This window comes from Nicotiana tabacum, chromosome 21 (genome assembly GCF_000715075.1).
Source record: "Nicotiana tabacum cultivar K326 chromosome 21, ASM71507v2, whole genome shotgun sequence".
Taxonomy (NCBI): domain Eukaryota; kingdom Viridiplantae; phylum Streptophyta; class Magnoliopsida; order Solanales; family Solanaceae; genus Nicotiana; species Nicotiana tabacum.
In genome coordinates, this window is record NC_134100.1 from 91,299,980 (window position 1) to 91,322,414 (window position 22,435).

At 36.7% G+C, this 22,435-nt stretch overlaps 1 protein-coding gene and 1 long non-coding RNA gene across 5 annotated transcripts; one reads left to right on the forward strand and one right to left on the reverse strand.

The window, feature by feature from the left end:
• Positions 1-1,581: 1,581 nt before the first annotated feature.
• LOC107776442 (arginine--tRNA ligase, chloroplastic/mitochondrial-like) lies at positions 1,582-11,842 on the reverse strand. Of its 4 annotated transcripts, none has more exons than XM_016596338.2 (18): positions 11,610-11,842; positions 9,013-9,093; positions 8,781-8,920; positions 8,583-8,658; positions 8,373-8,474; positions 8,064-8,279; positions 7,443-7,523; positions 6,926-7,009; positions 6,602-6,706; positions 4,656-4,834; positions 4,420-4,504; positions 4,124-4,310; positions 3,904-3,973; positions 3,249-3,318; positions 2,864-2,953; positions 2,572-2,640; positions 2,368-2,466; positions 1,582-1,951 (listed from the first exon to the last, which is right to left on the reverse strand). In XM_016596338.2, exons 2-18 carry the CDS (start codon positions 9,019-9,021, stop codon positions 1,841-1,843), a joined length of 1,773 nt encoding a protein of 590 aa, XP_016451824.1. In that variant the 5' UTR covers positions 9,022-9,093; positions 11,610-11,842; the 3' UTR covers positions 1,582-1,840. The 4 variants fall into 4 exon arrangements, with proteins under 4 accessions (XP_016451824.1, XP_016451823.1, XP_075097774.1 ...); XM_016596337.2 differs by having other exon boundaries at positions 9,013-9,089; positions 11,610-11,829; XM_075241673.1 differs by lacking the exon at positions 11,610-11,842 and adding an exon at positions 10,128-10,256 and having other exon boundaries at positions 9,013-9,089.
• On the forward strand, positions 11,582-22,154 carry LOC142175113 (uncharacterized). The gene is made up of 3 exons (XR_012704329.1): positions 11,582-11,704; positions 14,513-14,572; positions 22,016-22,154. It is a non-coding gene; the product is annotated as an uncharacterized LOC142175113 (long non-coding RNA).
• The last annotated feature ends 281 nt before the right edge of the window (positions 22,155-22,435 follow it).

The following is a 22,435-nucleotide window of genomic DNA, read 5'->3' on the forward strand; positions in this document are numbered from 1 at the left end:
ATGAAATTGTTTCATGTTGAAGACTTCATGTTAATATAGCATGAAGTTGTTTCACATTGAAGCTAAAACTTCATGCTAATGCATGCTGAAGTTATTTATCCTACAGTCTACAGTTTTGCCATAAATTTTATCCGAATCTTCAGTCTAAACATGCTGAAGTTATTTAGTTCATTTGCTAAAATTTCAGACTAAACATGCTTAATTTATTTAGTTCATTTGCTAAAATTTCAGACTAAACATGTAGTTCATTTGCTAAAACTTCAGACTAAACATGTAGTTCATTTGCTAAAACTTCAGACTAAACATGCTTAAGTTTTTTAGTTCATTTGCTAAAACTTCAGATTAAACACGCTTAAGTTTTTGTCTTGTAGTATGTAATTTTCTAATGAGTTTTTGCTAATGCATGCTGAAGTTATTTAGTTCATTTGCTAAAACTTCAGACAAAACATGCTGAAGTTATTTAGTTTATTTGCTAAAACTTCAGACTAAACATGCTGAAATTTTTTAGCTCATTTGCTAAAACTTTAGACTAAACATGCTGAAATTTTTTAGCTCATTTGCTAAAACTTTAGACTAAACATGCTTAAATTTTTGTTTTGCAATATATAATTTTCTAAAGAGTTTTTGCTAATGAATGCTGAAGTTATTTAGTTCATTTGCTAAAACGTCATACCAAAACATGCTGAAGTTTTGTAACGCAATTTACAGTTTTGTTCTGAGTTTTATCCGAAACTTCAGTCTAAACAAGCTGAAGTTTTTTAGTTTATTTGCTAAAACTTCATCCTAAACATACTTAAGTTTTTGTCCTGCAATTTGCCAATAGTCTTTATTAAAGAAGGGCAAAATCGTCTTTTTAAAACGCTTTTAATAAATAAAAAAAAAAGGTACGGATGCAAACAAAAAAATAAAACGGATATAAGTTAAAAAGGGGCGACCAAATAGGGCGCCCCATGCAATTTTTACAATTCTATCGCGCAAAATTCATCATTGAAAAATCAAATCTTTACACAAATAGCCCACCATATTCATTATTTACTTTTTCTAGCCATCTACATAGTTTATACATTGATTATACATAATTATACACATATAATACATAAATTATGCTTATATTATACATCAATCGGCTATTTTTAGTTTAAGCGATTGGGTGAACGCCTATTTGAGTTAATTCTTCAAAAAAGAAAGCAGAGGTCTGAATAATTTGATAACCAACACTTTCCCTTTTTTGTTTAAAAGGGAGTATTACCTTTATTTTATTTGTGTGATATTGTTTAACTGAATACAAAATTTAAGAGGAAAAAAATAACTTTGAAATTTGTAATTTTAAACTAATCATGACATTTCTATGGATATAAAAAGCATGTCATTAAGAATAAAATTGAAAGTCAAAGTCAATTTTCTTTCAAATATAAAAGGCGTCATTCTTTTTTAAACAAATTAAAGAAAAAAATGCTACACAAAATGAAACAGGGAGTAACATTTGCATCACTTGCACTACCAATTGGTTCCTTAGTTTACTAGCATACAATGAAGAGAAAAAACACCACAATATTGGTATCAGGTTATATGCAAAACTTATGGGCACAACTGACAACAAGATTTTGACTTAATGAGCATTAGATCGATGAAACTACAACACGACAACTATGCCTCAGTCCCAAACTGTGTAGATGAAACTGAAGCTGATATATAGATCAATTGATCAATCAATTACTCTTTCACTTTCAAATTAGTCAAAATTGACTACATATTAGTAATAACATTTTGTATCGCTCTGTTCAAATACATTTCAATTTTGAATACTAACTAAAGAAGAACACAAAAAACTCATACGAGATCATATTTTGTAAACAGGAGTGATACCCAAAAGATGGAAACACTTTCTCATGACAAGTGCTGTTGCCTCGCAAAGCAAGAGTCTGCTTGTTTCCTCATCCGAGCCAACGACCTGCCAAAGTTCCAAAATGTATATTTGTAAATGCAACTTAAATACCATATGTACTCAGCACAGTATCTTTCTTTTGGTTAAATTATCCGATATCCAAAGTCGTTGGTCTAACTGATCTGAATTCACGCCAGAGAGGCCTGCTAAAGGTGTAAACCGCTCTCTACTGGAAAAACCTTCTGGTTAAGAGTGGGGGATCTTAACCATCCCACCGCACCCCTCGGTGGTTTCTACATAGTATGTTCACCACTTTTCAAGATTTTCATGAATCTTAGATAGTGAACTATTATTATTTGGTGTTTTATTAGTGGTTTCGAGCTGGTCTATTTGCAACTTAAGCAACGGGTTAAACGGGCGCACAACATTTGTTTTCAGCTTTTCTTTGGTTTACTTTATTTTCAGCTAGGAAAACTTCATACCTGACAGTTGGTATAGAATTTAGTGAAGTCTTCAGATAATTTGTAAAGATATTCACACAACAAGTTGGGCAAAAGATTGGTACAAGCTTCTTCAACAATCTGCAAAATGAGATGGCAAAATTTACTTGATTAAAACTTCGTTCCTAGAAATAATAAAAACCCGTTTTAAGTGCTAACAAGTAATAAAATTCCATATATTCTTACTTCAGGAAATTGGAGCAAATGGAGTCCTAACATGCGTTCATCTTGATGAGCCAAATCCATCGCCCCACTCTGTCCAACGAAAACGAATTCAATAACCACAAATAGTAATTCTAATGCCACTGTTGTAATTTAAACATGATTGAAATATCAGTTAACATTGACAAACTACCACGCTATCACGTGTTTCCCTACTTCAACATTCTTGGGCGGCCACAAGAGGCCTCAAAGCAAACGGTTGGAATTCTTGATAAAGAAAGAGTTCAGTTGGATCACATAAAATGGATGAAATTACCTTTTTTAACTCCTCTATATCTCTACCCGACTTCCTGATGATTGAACAAATGCGAGCATGTGCATACAGTAAATACACAGCGGTATTTCCCTGCCCATCACAGAAAAATACAAGAGAATCATATTCCAAACGGAGTAATAGAATACAACGGCTGCAGCAAAAATAAGTAATGGAACGAACATATCCCTACATATTGAGAGCGTTCATAAATGAACAAGCATCGGCTCCTCAAAACAAAATCAATTATTAAACCATGTAGAGACTCATGTGCTTCAAATTGTAAAAGAAGTCTGGTGTAATTAAAGAATTGAATTTGGGTTTAATAGCTGGTTGAAAATGATTAACAGATAAATTCATTTAATCAAAGGGATATCCATTCACATACCTTATCACTAAGCATCTGATCGAAATTGAAGGTGTAATTAGTCAACCTGTTGTTCTTCAGGTCAGCATATCTGTTTTGGGGTACCAAAAGAAAAAAAAAAAGGTCAAAACCCTGTTGAGACAACAAGAAAAGCATCAAAGCAAATGCATAGCAAAACTCTCATTATGTTTTTGCCAAGATTGTAAATGTTCTTTTTAGCGCTCTTTTTTAAGAATTACTTTTTGGTTCTATATGGCATAATTTGACTAGACACGGAGATTAAAGAGTTAATTTGAGTTGTTTATGTCAGTTGATAAAATTTTGATTTAATAGGTAGAATTACAGATTATGGATTAATTTTCAATGTTAAATGAATTTGATTTCTTAAAACTTGTAATATTTTTATTGTAATAAAATTGATACACACAAAGTATTTTACTCAACAGAAATTGGAGAGTGCATTACTACAACTAACAATGTGATTTCTTCTTACGTACAACACTCCCTTTATACCAAGTTAACAGTCTTTAATTTTTCGGTAGTCAATTAATATCTCCACTTCTACAGAATAAGAAAACGTTCTTCTAAGAAAAAGTTTTTAGATTTCTGGCTTTCACTAAAAGTACTTACATGGAAAAGACAACTGCGATTAATACACAAGCATGAGGAAACTTACTTAACAGCACCGTATCCTACTGCTTCAGCAGTTTGATCCAGTTCCTCAGCTGTCCATTCTTTAGCCTTACCTGATAAGACAAACATGATATAAACTTGAAGTGGTACTCTTGCACAATTGCACAATATTATTACCCATAGTATTTATAAGTGAGATGCTATTACAGGCCAAAGACAAACAAGTAGAAAAAGAGAATAACCACAAATAACATAGAGCAGACCTCTTTCTTCAAGTGCTAATTTACACCGGCTTTTGGCCTCATCAAGCAAATCAACCAGCTTCACCACCTCAGTACTTCGCGTACGGAACCGTTTCCCGTCTTCTCCTAAAACTAGACCAAATCCTACATGACTAGCTTTGGGATAATCATTCTCGTTAGAGGGAAGCCAACCCGCATGTTTTGCAGCCTGGAAGAAAAAAAAATATGAGAATAACGCTCAACCCCAATAAAGCTGCTCGATTATCTCATACGCTAACTGCGGAAAAAGAAAACAGGTATCGATATCAGAAACTTACAGAAAAGAACATTTCAAAGTGCTCTCGCTGGCCAACGTCAGTCACATATATCATCCAGTCTGCTTTTTCTTCATTAAGCCGATACCTACAAAGTTGCAGATAGGACGCCTAAGTGAAAAGTATACATCTCTTCAAACTCTAGTAGCTTCTGTACAAACTCTAGTTATATCCTTGATGAGAAACTAGGCTATAATTGCAAAGCCGGTCAAGAAACACGAATTGCAACCAAAACTAACCATAGAGCAGTAAGATCTGTTGAAGCGTAGTTGAAACCACCATCCCTCTTCACAACAATAAGAGGTATTTTCTTCCCTTCAATAAAGATAACACGAGCTCCTTCACTTTCTTCAATTAATCCTTTCTCATTAAGCAACTCCAAAGCCTTGGGAATATATGGATTATAAAAGCTTTCACCCTAAAAGGAAGAAGCACCAAATTAATCCATGAGCCTTTGGTTCAATCTAAAACATGTGCACAAAAGGCTCAATAGAAAACGAAAAGCAGAAATCAGCTGGAAAACCCTCCAACAACAATCAGTTTGTCTGGAGTCCCTCTACAACATATAACAGACTATCTATACATTCAGAAACGAATAGTTAATTTACCGAAAATTAATTCAATACCAGAGACGATATGGTCCAATTTCAACAAAACCATAAACTGTTTCCTTTGACTTAATACACCAGCTTTTTTTGACAGGCAAGTTGTAAACCAAATTCAGGTCGAAATTAGCTTTAGAATATACGCAGAGTTCTTTTACTCATCGCTCCACCCTTGAATAAGTTTGCATCATCAATAATAATCTATAACACCACCAAGTGTAAGAGTGACATGACCAAACCAGGCAACAGCATGTACAAACCAATTTTCGTCCATCAAATAACGAGTGAAATGACAACTCACTATTCAGATTAATTCACTTTTTTTCCTTTTTCAGCAATTATCACTATTCAAATCACAAGGGAGCTGCAAAATAAACAGTACAAATTCCAGTAATATTTAAGCACTAAACACAATCTTTTTCTTTTTGAGAGTTCTCCTTCTCAAAGGAAGGAGTAAGGACAGCCATGTTCAAAAAACAATATGCGTTTATATTTCTAAGGAATACCACTCGTGCAGTTATGATATCTGGTATCTGCACATATTAACAAATTACAATTTAATACATAAAATAAACTAAAAGACACATCAACCTGAATTGATCGTCCTACGTTCTAGCCCTGGTAACTAACATAACCACATATTTTATTTTATTTTTAAGAAAGTAAAAGAAAACATAACCACATATTGCAGTCTGCCAAATTCTGCCATATATTATATCTATTTTATCATTCCAATACCTGATATCCAAAGCAGGGGCGGATCAATGTAGGTGGATGGGGGTGCCACGCCACCCGGACGCCTCGGTTAAACTTCGTGTATATATGTGTATATGTCCAAGAAATAAGTTAATACTACTTATGCCACCCGGAGTAATGATATAGCACAAGGTGCCAGTGGTGAAGAGTTAGTTTTAGCTCACAAGAGGAGTGGGTTCAAATTCGACCTTGTACACCTTTAAATATCCTTTTAGCACGCTGCACTCAGACTAAATCCAACCTAATAAAGATAGTTTCCTGGTGTTCTAGTTAAATGATGCTTCCTAGCATCTTGATTAGAAGCTTAACTTCACTTTTACTGGTCAAAGGTTCGAACCACGACTTAGATAATCTTTTTGACAAATATTTAAGTGAGCCTTTATTGTTAAAATTTTTCATTAGGTAGAGTTGAACCCAAGAACTCTTCTAACTTGGACTAAACTAAAGAGGCAAGGCTCTTCCTTGTCTACTTAATTGATGATAAATTTTATTTATTGGTTCTCTTTTGTAAATATTGATACTGCTTACGCAAAATTCTATACGCTACTATTCAAAGCAGTGTGGCACCCGCAACCTCCAAATCCTGGATCCGCCTCTGAATTCCAAAGCAGATTCACACTTATCAGGTGCTAAAGTTGCCGCACACTACCTGTGTCATTTTAATAGCATGCCGCAATAGAAAAGCTTGACCTCATTCTACGAGGAGGCTAAACAAAACTAGCATAGCAATCACATGACAAAAGGCAAAACCAGGGAATTACTGCATGTCTTCCATAGAGTCATCCCAAGTTCTAAGCAATAAGGAGAAAAGTTGAGTGTAGTACCTTTTCCTCTAAGTGAACTCCAAGTCTCTCATACACCTTCTGAAATTCTTTTCGGCTGATTTCACATATTTGCGCCCACGCCTTTCTATACTTCTCATCCCCACCCTGTGAGACACGCACATGCACAGGTAAGAGAAATGCATCAGATACAAGTATGATATGTGATCTCTTTTTTCCTTGAGCAGCAACAGAAACCCGAAAAATGTATGCATCTCTCCCCCTCCCCCGACGACAAAATAACTAGTCAACTGTGCATGAGCTCTCAAAAAAGATAAACATGATAAATGTATAAAATAAATAAATAATTAACAAATAAAAGCTCACCTGAAGACTAACAACTGCCTTTTGCGCCCTTTCCTTAAAATCAGGATCACTATCAAATCTTTGTTTTGACGCCTTATAGAATGCCTAGCAATAAATGAGAACAATGATTACCACGTCAAGTAAAATAAATTTCTGCTTTTCTATTGACACAAACAACTGCTCCCCAAGGAAAATCTCAAGAAACATGATTTAAGAGATGTTTTGGAAACGAGTAAGCTCAATATTACTTGCATATTAAGCATTGGAGGTTGCCAAATATGTGCAATTCTAAATCTCAACTTTTTACAGTTTGCTAGTCATGGCCAATAATTGCAGACTCAATGTATCAATACTTAATAATAGATCAGGGAATAACTGCAAAGAAAGAGCATCAATAAACAAGGGAAAGACCGCCAATCAAATAAGAAATCTCTATCCAATGCTAATCTATAACATGTATGTTGCATGCTTTATCAGAATTCAAATGCAGACGACAGAAGAAAAAACAGCTGTAGTGAATAAGAACCAATGGACTCACCTCCAAATCTCCAATCGCTGGAGTACTACCAGCTTCCCAGTTCGGAAATTTTTCAAAAAGGAACTCAATTAACATTCCGAACTGCAAAAGAAGTAACAGGTATTAGGCCCTAACACAAATTCGTAAGGCAACAAACGCTTCTACTGAAAGACATACTACTCCAGAAAGGAAACTTCATATGTCGATGAAAAGAGACCGTGTGTCATGGTAAAAATCTAATGAATTACAAAGAATTAAGTCTTCCCTTTGAAAACAAATTGAAGTTAGATGTCTCTTGGCTTCTAACCATTAGTTACATACACTTAATAAATTACTGACACTAACAATTTTGTTATACATTTAAAGGGTAAATCCACTATATCTTATAAGCTTGTAAAGAACAATAGCTGATCAAGCAGCTCAGATAACTACTCTATCGGTTTGAAGATAGAAAAACACTTATGGTTCTCTCTTATGAGTACGTTGAAGGACGAGCAAAACAAAAAAAAATATGTAGGCAAAATAGCCAATAGATATATCCCATAGGTATTACTCATCGGAAGTGAATAGAGTCCAATGAGTCCACTAGTCCATCAATGTAAATTCGATAAGAGAATGAGAGATTATTGAGCATAAATTTACCTGTGTGCCCCAATCACCGACATGGTTTCTCCGAAGAACTTCAACATTGGAAAACTCCAGCATACGGGCTAAAGTGTCTCCAATAATAGTAGATCTTAAATGACCAACATGCATCTCTTTTGCTATGTTGGGTGATGAAAAGTCAACAACCGTCCTTTTAACAGGAAGCTTCGGTGCCCATGTCTCGATGCCATCTATTAGCATCTTTTGAACGCTCTGCACCAGTAAGATAGAAGTGTTATCAAATGATCCTAACTAACCAACTAAACAACACCGGCCGACAAAAATAGAGCTGGTTAAAAAAATTACCTTTGCTATCCATTGCCTTGCTAATACAATATTAATGAAACCAGGTCCTGCTATAGAACAATTCTCTATCATGTCCGATGCAGGAAGGTTTTCTACAATTGACTAAAATGTGAAAAACAACTGACATTTAGTTGCTAGCTTTCGCTTCTAGTACCATGTTAAGAAAAGAAATAGAGTAAGACATAAGAGATTAGCAGGATATCAGATCACCTTTCCAACAGGTTGAGGACCCTTGAACTGTGTACCTTTGCCTTTAATTTTATTCCACAAGCTCATTGCATTATTGCTGTCCAAAGTTACAAAGTGAGAACTTAGAGGAACTAAATGATTTATTTACTTACATAACAAACAGCTAGAAGTCTTAATAAATAGCCTTTAACTTAAGAGCAAAATCGGAGAAATCCATACCATTGATAGTCACCATTTTTTGGATCATTGCAAATAGCAACCAAAGGCTGCACATCTGAAATATCAGGGAATGCTGCTCGAAGTGATTCCTCAAATAGCTTCGCTAATTGCTGCTTTAGACTCCCAATACTTTCTTTATCCTGTTCAAAGAAGAGATGGGCATAAACAACTTAGTCTATATTTAGGGATGGCACTCTTTTACAAGGATGCTACGTTATGAGACTGGACTTACAGTTTCCATTGTTGATATTGTCCTTGAATGTACTTCTACCGCACTGAAAAATCTCCTAGATGTTGCTCTCAGAATACCTGTCTAGTGTTACAACAACCATAACAGAAATTACTTAAAGCAATCTTACATTGCATCTAAAGGAAATAGATGAAAGTACAGTGGAATAATAAACCTTTGGGAACAATTTAGATTTTTTTTTTTAGATGGTCAATTTAGATATTTTAACACACAAGGTAATGCCAACAACTTCAGATGTTGAAATGTGCTTTATTGACGGTGGTGGCTGACATGGAAAATTATAACAGTTCGTGTGTGCATCTCATTTGACATAATTTAAATTATATAACAAGTGTTTACTTTACAATCCAGAAAGACATACTCCCTCTTTCTTCTTTTGTTTGTGTTACTTTACTATTCAATCCGTCAAAAAATGCTACTTCCTTTCTTAAATAAGCTTGAATCGTAACAGCATTTTCTCTTGACCTCATGACTCGAGATTGAGAAAAATTGCTAGGTCCTGCAACTGTTTTCTTTCATAATGAAAAGAACTTATTCTTTTTCTTTTTTCTTGATAACCAACAAATTCCCGGGTTACGTTCACGCAAACTCGATACGTAATGGGCTTGCTCCTCTACCCACCATGCTTTTGTTTGCGACAAAAACCCATGACATGTGCCTAACCCCAGGGGTGGATCCAGTGCAATAGCTACGGGTTCTTGTGAACCAAGTAACTTTTGTCTAGGTCCTGTATTTATATTGAAAAATCCATTAAATATATACGAATATTTAGCTTGGAACCAGTGTTTTAAAAGGCGTGGGCGTAAGGCAAGGCATTTTACATATGCCTCAGCGAAGCGTAAGCCCCATAGGTATTTAATTTTAAATATTTTATAAAATAATATAATTACAGTAAATATTTATAAACAGGTAAAATTGCATAAAAATTGAAGAAAACTATAAATATGTGAAATATATATATATATATATATATAGATGTGCTCCATCCCCACAAAAAACTAGTCAAAACAATCTATTATACACTACGTAGAAGCACAAGTAACTTGAGTCGAAAAGAATAAAGTTTTCTACATGGAGGAACAAAAAGGATGACTAACCTGCAATTTGAACTTTGAACTTGATGCTATGAAGGAGAATGGAGTTCTCTTTGTATTTGTAAAAAAAAATTGAATATTTGTTGCTTTTGGGAGATATTAGCAGACTAGCGTACAAGATAAAAAATTGGGAAAGACCGTGATTTAGGGATTCAATCAATAAAAAAGGTCTTGACTTTTAAATTTAATACATTTCAGTTCCTTTTTAAAACTTCTGAGTAATTACCAAGCTGACTTTTGAGAATTTGGGTATTATATGAAGGACTTATTCAACAAATTTTGTTTTAATTTAAAAAAGTGGGCTTACGCCTCAAACGCCCGGGCGTACGCCTCTTGATACTTTCGCCCCACACCATCGCCTCAGGGCGTTTTTGGTGCGCCTCGCCCCGGGGCTCGCCCCGAAAACGCCCTTTAAAACACTACCTGGAACCTAGTCCGTTCATTTTGTTATTATTGTATTATTAACTTGAGATTTTTGTAGGAACCCATAAACTTAAAATTTTGGATGCGCATGTGCCTAACCCACACATCAATCGCAACGCTCGTACCACTAATCCAAATCTCTAGTTGCGAATAGAACTTTTACACAACATGTGCGTTAATTAGTTTGTAAGAGGTTGTTGATCGATTAGTCGAGGTGTACACAAGTTGGACCATACACCACAATAATTAAAAACGAACAAACGGTGCCTGAACCAAAACAGTATACTCCAATTATCATGAACTACATTACAAACTTGACCAATATCATTAGGAAGCCACTGAGCAGGCTACAACTGTTCAGCCACATTACCTTAAAAAATTAGGGGAAGAAGATAAATATGACCCATTTAAATCAGGGTTAACATTACATAGAGGCATACATTCCCAGTTTCAATAGCCAACATCCACTGCATAGAGCTAAAGTTCAGTGAAATTAAACTCAATCCTTAAGCTATACTCACATCGATAACAACAAAAACACACCCAAACAAAGCCCAAGCAAATAAGTCAAAGCAGTAAATAAACATAAATTCCCTAACTTTTCTAGAAAAAAATATACACAAAAGAAAAATTAACTTCTTTTTCCACAAATTGGTCCCCTTAACACCATTAGAAAGAAAATACTACAAATTGCATTCATACTTTTGTCTCAATTACCAGCTACCCAACTCAAGAAAATCCCATCAACGGCTAAAAGCAATCTTTCTATAAGTTACATTGATAATAGTCAAAGAAAATAATAACATTATCCCATTAAAGAAAAACAAAAAACAAAAACAATAATAGCTACGACTCAGTCGCAAACAAGTAGGGCTCAGCTATATGAATCCTCATTTCTTAAAAAAAAAACAACTTTTCAATAAGTTACATTAACAATGGGAAAAGAATTAAAGAAAACAACACCATTATCCTAATTTCATCAATAAAAACCAAAAGGAACAATAAAAAGAATTTTTAAAAAAAAGAAAGGAAACCCATAAAAAGACTAAGAGAGAGGCTTACGGGTATTGAGAGAAAAGGGGGAGAAATTGGAGTTTAGGAGCTGAGCAGAGGGAGGCGGAGAAAGTGAAAGCAGAGGTGGAAGTTTGAGGGACAAGGTAAAACTGTTCATTCCTATTAAGCTATTTTGATTTGGTTTTGGTTTTTTTTTTTTTTTTTAATTATGTTTTTCCATTTTAGTATTGGCTACTTTTGTTTGGTAAATGGGGCAGTGTTGCGTTGATCTTCTGTTCGTTAGGGTTTTTGGAGGGATTTGGACATTTGTACAGGAGCTAGGTCTCATTTTCCAATTTTGCATTATTATTTGGAAAAATTACTCGACACATCAACAGTTGATACATGTTGTATTCGTTTGCGCAAACAAATACAGTTGATCCAGGTTGTATTCATTGCGCATTTGAATATAAGTGATACAAGCTGGTAACAATTGAAAAGTAGCTACAAATGGTTATTAGGCAAACTATAGTTACTAGACTCTAAATTATAGTGCTTTATGAAACTTTCTATTATTATTTTCAATAATAAAACGTCATGCATGATGTCTCTGTGTAACATATAGGTCACGGTTCAAGCCGTGTCCATGTCACAATCTTGAGTTCGACCCTTCCCTAAATTCAGCATGAATGCGGGATATTTTGTGCACCTGTAACGACCCAACCGGTCGTTTTGACTGTTAGAACCTTGTTCCCCTAAATAAGACTCCTCGTATGTGTTTTTACTAATTTATAACTTGCGGGGATGGTTGGTTCGGAATTTGGAAGTGTTCGGGTTGAAATCGAAACACTTGGTTCCTTAATTTGGCTTTAAAAGCTCAAGTTTGACTTCGGTCAACATTTTTAGAAAACTACCCCGGAATCGGGATTTGACGGTTCCAATAGATTCGTATGATGATTTTGGACTTGGGCGTATGTTCGAATCGGGTTTTGGACAACCCGGGAGCGTTTCGGCGCTTAATAGTGAAAATAAACTATTTGAAGGTTTAATGTTCTTTAAATTTGGTTTGGAGTAGGTTTTGGAGTAATTGAGGTCCTTTGGAATTCCGAGCCTAAGAATAGCTTCGTATGGTGATTTAAGACTTGCACGCAAAATTTGGGGTCATTCCGAGTAGTATAAGTATATTTCGACGCGTTCGGAGTAAGTTTGAAGAATTTGAAATTTTTAAGTTGAATCAATTTGGTTTGGGGTATGATTCTTAGTTTTGATGTTGTTTTACACGTTTTGAGGGTTCGAGCAAGTCCATATTATGATTTCAAACGTGTTGGTATGTTCGGGAGGGGTCCCGGGGGCCTCGGGGGTTAACCGGACGAGGCCTGGATCAATTTTGGAAGTTGGAGCAGCAGCTCAAGCTCCCAGCTTATGCTGCAACCGCACCTGTGCTTGGGCAGCCGTAGGTGCGAGCTCGCATAAGCAAGCCCCAATCCGCAGATGAGAGAAAAAGGGAGGTTGGCACGAGCCACGGAAGCGACATTTGAGGCGCACCTGCGAGCGCGCAGGTGCGATGCATGAGGGCGCAGAAGCGGCAAGGGCTGCAGGTACGGAGAAATGGGCGCAGAAGCGGACGCGTAGGAGCTGTCCTTGTGCCGCAGATGTGAAGCTTGGCCTGGTGAGGAAACTCGCACCTGCAAGGCAATTTTCCGCAGGTGCGGCTACCCCCTCCGCATGTGCGAAAATGTTGTTGGTCAAAATGTTAAAAAGGGCGAGACTTAGTCATTTTAGCCCGTAATTCCTCCATTTTTTGGCGATTTTGGAGCTTTTTGAGAGGGGATTTCAACTAGCAACTTGAAGGTAAGTTAATTATATACACTTTGAGTTAAATACATATATTATGGGTAGATTATAACTGGTAAATCTTGTAAATCAAGGGTTTAGGTGAAAACCCTATATTTGTATAGAAATGAGACTTTAACCACAAAAATGGTTATCGAATTGGATGGAAATTGTATATTTGAGTTCTTGAGATTATGGGTAACGATTTTCTCCGAAAATTTTCGGAATCCGGGCCCGTGGTGAATTTTAGAAATATTACCATTTTGGGTTGGGTAATTAATTTAATAGTCTAATTTCGAATTATTGAGCATGTATTAATTATTTTTTTATAATATTTGGATAGTTTCGGATTTTTCGGCACCGAATTGGAATTTTTATGCGACGTTATGATCGGAAAGTGGGCTTTGAGACAAGGCAAGTCTCTTGTCTAACCTTGTAAGAGGGAATTTACCTCATAGGTGATTTAAATTAATAATTATTGTTAATTGTGGGGACTACGTACGCACGATGTGATGAGGGTCCGTGTGTAGCTACTAATATTGCTAAAGTCCGGGTAGTTTAGGACTCAAATCATGAATTACTTGTGATAATTGTATCCTTATTTAATTAGAGCAATAGAATTATGTTGCAAATTGTTAGAGAAAATGGTAAAAGATTGAAATCTCACATACTTGAAATTTTGTTCAGACTATTTAACTGTTGTAGAAATTTGTACATCCTCCTGCGTTAATCTCAAAATGTATATATATATATATATATATATATATATATATATATATATATATATATATATATATATATATATATATATATTCTCATTCCGGAGGTTCATAAGAAAATGTCCTCATTTCTTGTGGAGCGGGCCGAACGCCTCGGCAGTATAGATGCATCTATGGATCGTGCCGCACGTCCCTCGGTAGTGTACACGACACTCTGGATTGGGTCGTACGACCACAGTGGAAATCGTGCCTAATAATAATAATAACTACGCGATACCTTGATATTTTATTGCAGCTTGTGAAGTTAAATTGATAAATTGAAAATTATTGGAATTGAATGAGTTAATTAGGCTTGATACTTACTGGGTACATATTATTTACGTACTCATGCTACACTTGCTGCACATTTTTTTTGTGCAGGTACAGATATGTCTAGCGGCTTTGTGGGAGCAGAGGTGTGGTTAAAATACGGGGACTTAGGTGAGTTGCATTCTATATTACGATTTGCATCCAATAGAGTTTCCTTCAAAGTTATTTATATTTGCCCTGTCTAATTTGTATTCCGGACATATGCTGTATTTTATTTTTACTCCCTAGTAAATGTTCATGCACTTATTTTACCGGGATTTGGGAGTGGTTATGGGTTGTTTAGTAATTTAGTTGCTAAAATATTTATCACCTACTCTATGAGTTCTATCTTTACTATTTAATTGAATAAATTTTTATTTCAAAAATAATAAAATGGGTAATTAAGTTAAATTAATTATGGTTGGCTTGCCTGACAGCGGTGTTAGGCGTCATCACGACCTTTAATGAATTTTGGACCTTGACAACATGGTATCAGAGCACTATGTTCACTTAGGTCTCATGAGTCATGAGCAAGTCTAGTAGAGTCTTGCGGATCGGTACGGAGACGTATGTACTTATCTTCGAGAGGCTATTGGGCTGTTAGGTGCACTTCCCTTCTTGATTCTTCATCGGGCGATTCGATTTCCTTTGAGGCTTATGCCTTTGTTTCCTTCCTATTCAATCTTTTGCGACGTGAAGCTCTTGTTATAAATTTGGAATCGATGAAGTTTAATAGTACTACAGATGTGGTGCAAGATGTTTTTCCCTATGTATTTGATTGGGCTATTGTCGTCGCCTTGCGGAAGGTCGCTATGTCATTTCAACTCAGTATTACTATTACCTAAGGTTTGAGCTTTGGTATTGATTGCTATGACGATTCGTGCATTTCCATCACACAATGTTCGTGTAATGGTAGGATACTTGTCTATGCGTCGAGGCAGTGAATGACTTGAAAGTATGTTTTACTCAGTGCATGATTCAGAGATTCAGTTTTTTTTAATTTCCGGCGGAGGACAGGCAATCGTACTACAAATGCTCAGGTTTGGGTTGATAGGGTATCGAGACTTGGTATTTTCGAGCGTGGTGGAATTTTTATTTGTGATGTGGTGACGTCATCCTTGCTGGAAACGTGTTAAACTCGCCGGTGTTATGGTCTTCTTCAATTCTCCTTTGGGGCAGAGTATTGTGAATGGTGCCGGGGAAACGGTTGTTAGGGGTCGCAGTATGTTGTGGTTCAGAATCGAATCGGTGATCCTAATGTTGATGGCTCAAGGAAGATGATCTTCGGGGAGGTGTAAAGTTGGTGGCGATCTATTAGTTCAAGTTCTACAGAGATAGATATTGATTTAAGGCAACAACTGGGCAGCAAAGGATGAGAAAGGACATGTGGGAGGTATCTCACGGTGGTTAAACTTCTAGAAGGCCAAGCGTAAGAAACAGGAGTCGAGTAGTTGCTTAAATGAGTGAGTTTGACCAAAGTGGCAGAGTAGCATATGGGTTCTGTGGTAGAATGACTATACGTCTTGAGAAAAGTTTAGAGTGAATTGGGATTTATGGTGGACAGTGACTGGGTCTACGGACTTAATTTGGAATATTGGATATTATACGACGGGAGATTGGATGCGACGAAAAGGAGTTTCTTGATATGAAGAAGGATACAACATGACTTTGGATTGGAATGTATTGTCGCACCTTTAGTTGATGCTCGTGAGGAGTGAACAGACTTGTACAACTGGTGAATGAGAACAGGCTCAGGATGAGTTACTAATTTGTAGTAATTGCACCCAGTGCAACGATGTTGGAAGAATGTCGGCATGTAATTTCCACAGGTAGGTTATCTCCCGTGAGCTGGTAAGCGGTCGCGTGGTTGACGAAGCTTCTACGAAGAATTTTACTGGCTATCTGGTAAGAGGTCGAGCATGTAAATGTGGCTAGTGATTCAGAGTGTTCATGAAATGGTTAACATGAAGATTTCGAGAAATTTGGCGGGTCGATTGTGCGAGGTCATGTCAATGAAGAAAAAGGAATATTGGTAGGTTCCAGAGTTATGTAATTGTAGCTTCAAGCTAAGTAGGAGAGCCCCACCATCTAGGACTGGATTGCATGGTTGTATACTTGTGAGGTTTCTGGTTTTCTGCATATTAGTGAGTTATTACGACTAAGGAAAGAAAACGCCAGCGGTAGTTTGAGCGAAGGATTGGAGGAATGTGTTCTATACTTGGGCTTTACTGGTTCATGTTCAGTTTTGAGAAGACTCAGGGTTTATGCTTCGAGTGGAGGTGATGTACAAGGAAAGTGGTCCAGTCGGGTGCTTCTTTGAGAGGGTGTTCATGTGCTAGCTGGGCCTTGGAGTTTTATTATAGTCGAGACCAAGTCAGGGTGAGTGACTCTCAATAAAGGTCTTAGTGGATTCAAAAATTTGAGTGCGGTGCCTAAGGATTTCGAGTTCATAGTATAGTTAAGTATCGAGCTTTTGCAGTGGACTATGAAAGGGGCTTGGAGTGTTCTACGTTATCTTCGGGCTGCGATGTAGCATTGGAGGAATGAAAGAAAATGACTTCGGATTCATAGAGGAATTATCACAATTGGGTGTACCAGTTGAGGATGTAAACATGAGCGCAAAGAGGGTATGAGATGGTATGTGGGTTTTGAGGCAATGTGGGCTCATGAAATAGAGTCACTCGGGGCGAGTGCGGATTGAGTTCGATATAATTTAAATGGAGCTATTGTTATTTCTAAGGAAAATCTAGGGTAAAATTAGAAGTAGTCGGATCGGTTAGCAATGGTTGAATTAGTATGATGGTGGCAATGATCAGTTCCTTCAGCGTGTTAAGTTATACATGGGTTGGTGGCAGTACGTGCGAGGCTTAACGACCACCGTAATTGATTTTATTTGGAGGCAGTAGAGTAATATGGCATGTTATGTATAGATGGATTTTCGGAAGAGTTATGGCAGTTTAGACCACTACTTGAGGATCGTATTTTCTGCTATTATGGGAATTCAATAACGTATTGCAATGGTTCTCCTGAAACGAGTAAAGTGAAAGGTTTCTATATGATAATGTGTGTATCCTATTAGTGGGTCAGAAATTATGATGAAATTCTTGAGTTTTCGCGTGTTAGTGAGAAAGGTGCGGTGAGCGGCATGAGATTTGAAAGTTGAGGATCAAGGTTGTAGTTCGGTATTGATAGGGATGTCACGAGCTCGGACGAGCAGGGAAGGATTCCAATGTTTAGAGTAAGCTGGTATTGTCTCTAGCGTCACTGAGATCAGTGTCATGTGTAAGAGGCTATGTGTACTGATTTGCGAACTTTTGATTCGCTTTACAACACTGTATGACTAGTGATCTGGATGCGCAGATTTGCTACCTAGTGTGGAAGGTTATGGGAGCGTACCCCACGGGAAGATTGTATAAGTGTGACATCTAGTCACTTGATTGAGTAAAGATTTAGAACCAAGTATGGAGATTGTGGTACTATCGCTAATGTGAGAATTTATGCTAGAAGAGCGCTCGGTTCATTTGGTTGTGGAATGTGGAAGTTTGTTTCGGATTTGACAGTTGTTCTTGTGTGTCATAGGAAAAATGGTTATTGTGGATCCCTGAAAGGTTATTAGCCTAGTGCGGTACGACCAGAATTGTCTTGAGGTCAGTGGATGGATCTAAATGTGAATGTGGGCTCTATATTAGACTGGATATGTTCATTTTAGTATAACGTGGTTTTCGGAGTGGTCTTCGGGCCTTAGATGTTATTTATATTGTCGGCCCTTCCGTGTAGTCCCTATTGTGCTATGTGGGTTATGAGGCGGTTTGATTATTCGCACTCGTATTGAGATCCCGTATAATTTGCGGTGTTATATGAGCAGGATGGCTCTCGAGATGCAGGTCATTTATTGCACCTTAGTCGTGCTTGAGTTTTGTAGCCTATGACGATATCCGATGGTATTGTGCACTTGGCATGCTTGTGGTTGACATTCGGGTATTTCGTAGGTATAAGCGTTTTGGCTTGATGGGTACTTCCCTATTTATTTTCATGTGTGGATTGGGCACGCCACCACGGGTATGTTATTTAGATCGGGTTGCACGACGTAACAGTATGATGTTGAGTACAGTTCCCCATACCTATTCTTGCGTGTCTTATTTCTCATGTTCTGAGGAAGGTTCATAACATCTTTTCGGTTGTTTAAATTAGCTACGCGGGTTGAGTAGTTCTTTCCAGAGTTCGTTTTTCCTTATGTATCACATTCGAGTTTGTGGCTAACACATAGTGACATCATATGAGACTTTTGGTAGTGATTGTGGTGGCTTATTACTAGAACGAATTGTACTGGGTGAGGCGACATTTTTGGACCTGGGATCAGTGCGATCAGAATTATATGAGGCATATTAAAGAGCAAATATCATTATTTGGTTCATAATGAGGTAATGGTTCCTGTTAGGAGGAGGGACTAAATGATTTGTTGACTACGCAGTTGGTTATGAATTTATACACATCTCTTCCGTCGTGGCAGTATTGCAAGAGTTGGAACAAGACTTATATGTGTCATGAGGTGTGTTGTGAGCATCAGATTCGTGGGATTTCGGCTATTGTTGTCAAAGGATGTTATGATGGTCATGTGAATAATGTGGTGCATGGTGTGAATTCAGTGAGAGTATACAATCATGTAGTGGTACATCGTGTAGTAACTGAAACAATGTTCGTATGTTGGAAGCAGGCCTAGTAGAGAATTTCGGATGTTGGACTTTGGATCTAAGGCTTATTTGCCTAAATAAAGGGGAGGATCTTCAGATTGGCTCGAGCTAATGTGCTCAACTGAATTGTGATAGCACGGGCAAGTGCACGAGGGGCTAAACAATGATTTCAGCAAACTCCGGAGCAGTTCTTAGCACGTTCAAGGACGAACGTATATTTAAGTGTGAGAGAATGTAATGACCCAACCGGTCGTTTTGACTGTTAGAACCTCGTTCCCCTAAATAAGACTCCCCGGATGTATTTTTACTAATTTATGACTTGCGATGATGGTTGGTTCGGAATTTGGAAGTGTTCGGGTTGAAATCGGAACACTTGGTTCCTTAGTTTGGCTTTAAAAGTCCAAGTTTGACTTCGGCCAACATTTTTAAAAAACTACACCAGAATCGGGATTTGATGGTTCCAATAGGTTCGTATGATGATTTCGGACTTGAGCGTATATTCGAATCGGATTTTGGACAACCCGGGAGCGTTTCGACGCTTAATAATGAAAATCAACTATTTGAAGGTTTAATGTTCTTTAAATTTGGTTTGGAGTAGGTTTTTGTGATGACCCAAAAGGTCATCTTTAAATTTAATAATTATTTATGTTCTGAGACCTCAAATAGAACTATTCATCATTCCTCGACTTACGTGCACAGACCGTATATTTTTCCGGAAAGTTTTTATATGAAAAATTGATTAAAATGAGAAATATAGCCTTAAAACTCAACTGAGGTGACTTTGGTCAACATTTTGAGCAAACGGACTCGGATCAGTATTTTGACAGTTTTGGTAGGTCCGTATCGTGATTTGGGACTTGGACGTATGCCCAAAATTTAATTTGGAGGTCCCTAACTTGAATTATCGCCAATTGGCGAAAACTAGAAGCCTAAAGGCTTAAAGATTTCAAAGTTTGACCACAAATTGACTTTTATTGATATCGGGATCGGATTCGAGTTCTGAAAATTTCCATAGGTCCGTTATGTTATTTATGATGTGTGTGCAAAATTTGAGGTCAATCGGACTTGATTTGATAGGTTTTAGCATCGAATGTAGAAGTTAAAAATTCTTAAGTCCCTTAAGCTTGAATTGTGGTATGATTCATGGTTTTAGCGTTGTTTGATGTGATTTGAGGTTTCGACTAAGTTTGTATGATGTTTTAGGACTTGGTGGTGTAGTTGGTTGAGGTCTCGGGGGCCTCGGGTGAGTTTCAGATGGTTAACAGGTTGAATTTTGGACTTGGAACTCTGATGGATTTTTTTGATGCACTGTATGGTTTCCTTCTTCGCGTTCGCGAAGAGGAACTGGAGGCAGGCGAAATTTACTCTTCGCGTTCGCGAAGGCCAAGTTTGGCAATGCATCGCGTTCGCGAGACTGCCCTCGCGTTTGCGAAGAAGAAATTCCCGGACAACAGAACTTAAGTTCTAAAAATGGGATTTCGTCCCATTTTTCATTTTTCAAGATTTTGAGCTCGGGTAAGGCAATTTTTGGGCGATTTTTACGGGAAAAAATTGGGGTAAGTGTTCATTATCCTATATTTATTATATTTTATGATTCCATACTCATTACATCATGAATCCGTGAATTAATGAAAGAAAAATTAGATTTTTATAAAATCTTCCAAAAATGTAAAATGAAGATTTGAAAGCCAATCCGATGTCGGAATTCGATAATTTTTCTATTGTTGAACTCGTATCGGAACGGTTGTTCGTATTTCGTGAGTTTTTCCGGGATTTGAGATGTGGGTCCCGCTATTGATTTAAAAAAAATTGAATTTTAATCCTGAAAATTTATAAATTCATATGAAATTAATTCTACGATTTGTATTGAGTATATTGAATTGTTATGACTAGATTTGAGGATTTCAGACACGAATTCGTGAGGCAAAGGTTTATTGAATTTTTGAATTTGGTTGCAAAGCGAGGTAAATGTCGTGGTTAACCTTGACTTGAGGGAATAGAACCCTTGAATTATTTGCTATGTGAATTTCATGTGTAACGATGTATAGGCAAGGTGACGAGTGTCTATACTTTGTCAAATTAATTATTTGCTTAATTATTTTAACATCTTAAATTATTTTAAGACATGAATTAATTGTTATAATAATTGTTTCTATCATATTCCTTGTCAAATATTAATTCTTGAATTCATGCAATAATTGTCACATGCTTACTTGATTTATGTGTCTTAATTGCTACTTGATATTTAGCATATTAAATATTAGACTGCCTATTTTTTCCCTGATTTCCACAATTAATTACTAATTGTCATTGTTTGTTTCATAAATAAATTATAATTATTGTATGCCTTGATGCTTAATAGTTTCTCATTGAACGTGATATTTATTGAAATATTTTTGTTACATTTAAGAGTTGTTAAAATATATGGGGGGATCGGGTTGCACGCCGCAACAGAAATGAAAATAAATATATTGGGGGATTGGGTTGCACGCTATAACAGAATTATTTAAAGTTTATAATGGGGGATCGGGTTGCACGCCGCAACAGATTTATTTAAAGTTTATATTGTTGGAACGGGTTGCACGCCGCAATGGAAACAAGTTGAGGGATTGTGACTGTTGAATTGACTTCAATTATTGATATTATTTACTGGTCTTACTACTATTCCCGTTATTATTATTATTATTATTATTATTATTATTATTATTATTATTATTATTATTATTATTATTATTATTATTATTATTATTATTATTATTATTGTGTACAAGTTAATGTAGGTGACTTGCCTTAGCCTCGTCACTACTTCGTCTAGGTTAGGCTCGGCACTTACCAGTACATGGGGGCGGTTGTACTGATGCTACACTCTGCATTTCTTGTGCAGATTTCAGAGTTGGTCCCAGCGGCGTACTATAGACTTGCTCGGATTTTAGCTACCCATAGGAGACTTGAGGTATAACTGCACAGCATCCGCAGTTCTGAAGTCCCTGTCTACTTTATTTTAGCTGTGTGTTTTCTTTCAGACAGCTTTATTTTATGCAGACCCTTATTTGTATTATTCTAGAAGCTCGTGCACTTGTGACTCCAGTTCTGGGATGGTATTTAGATATCGCGTTTATTATGGATTATTCACTTTATTTTAGACTTTATTTCCGCATTTGTTTCTTTGTTATTAATTAATTTAAAATTGTGTAAAAATGGCTAATTATATTCTAACGTTGGCTTGTCTAGCAAGTGAAATGTTAGGCGCCATCACGGTCTCGAAGGTGTAAATTTTGGGTCGTGACAGTTTTGGAGTAATTGA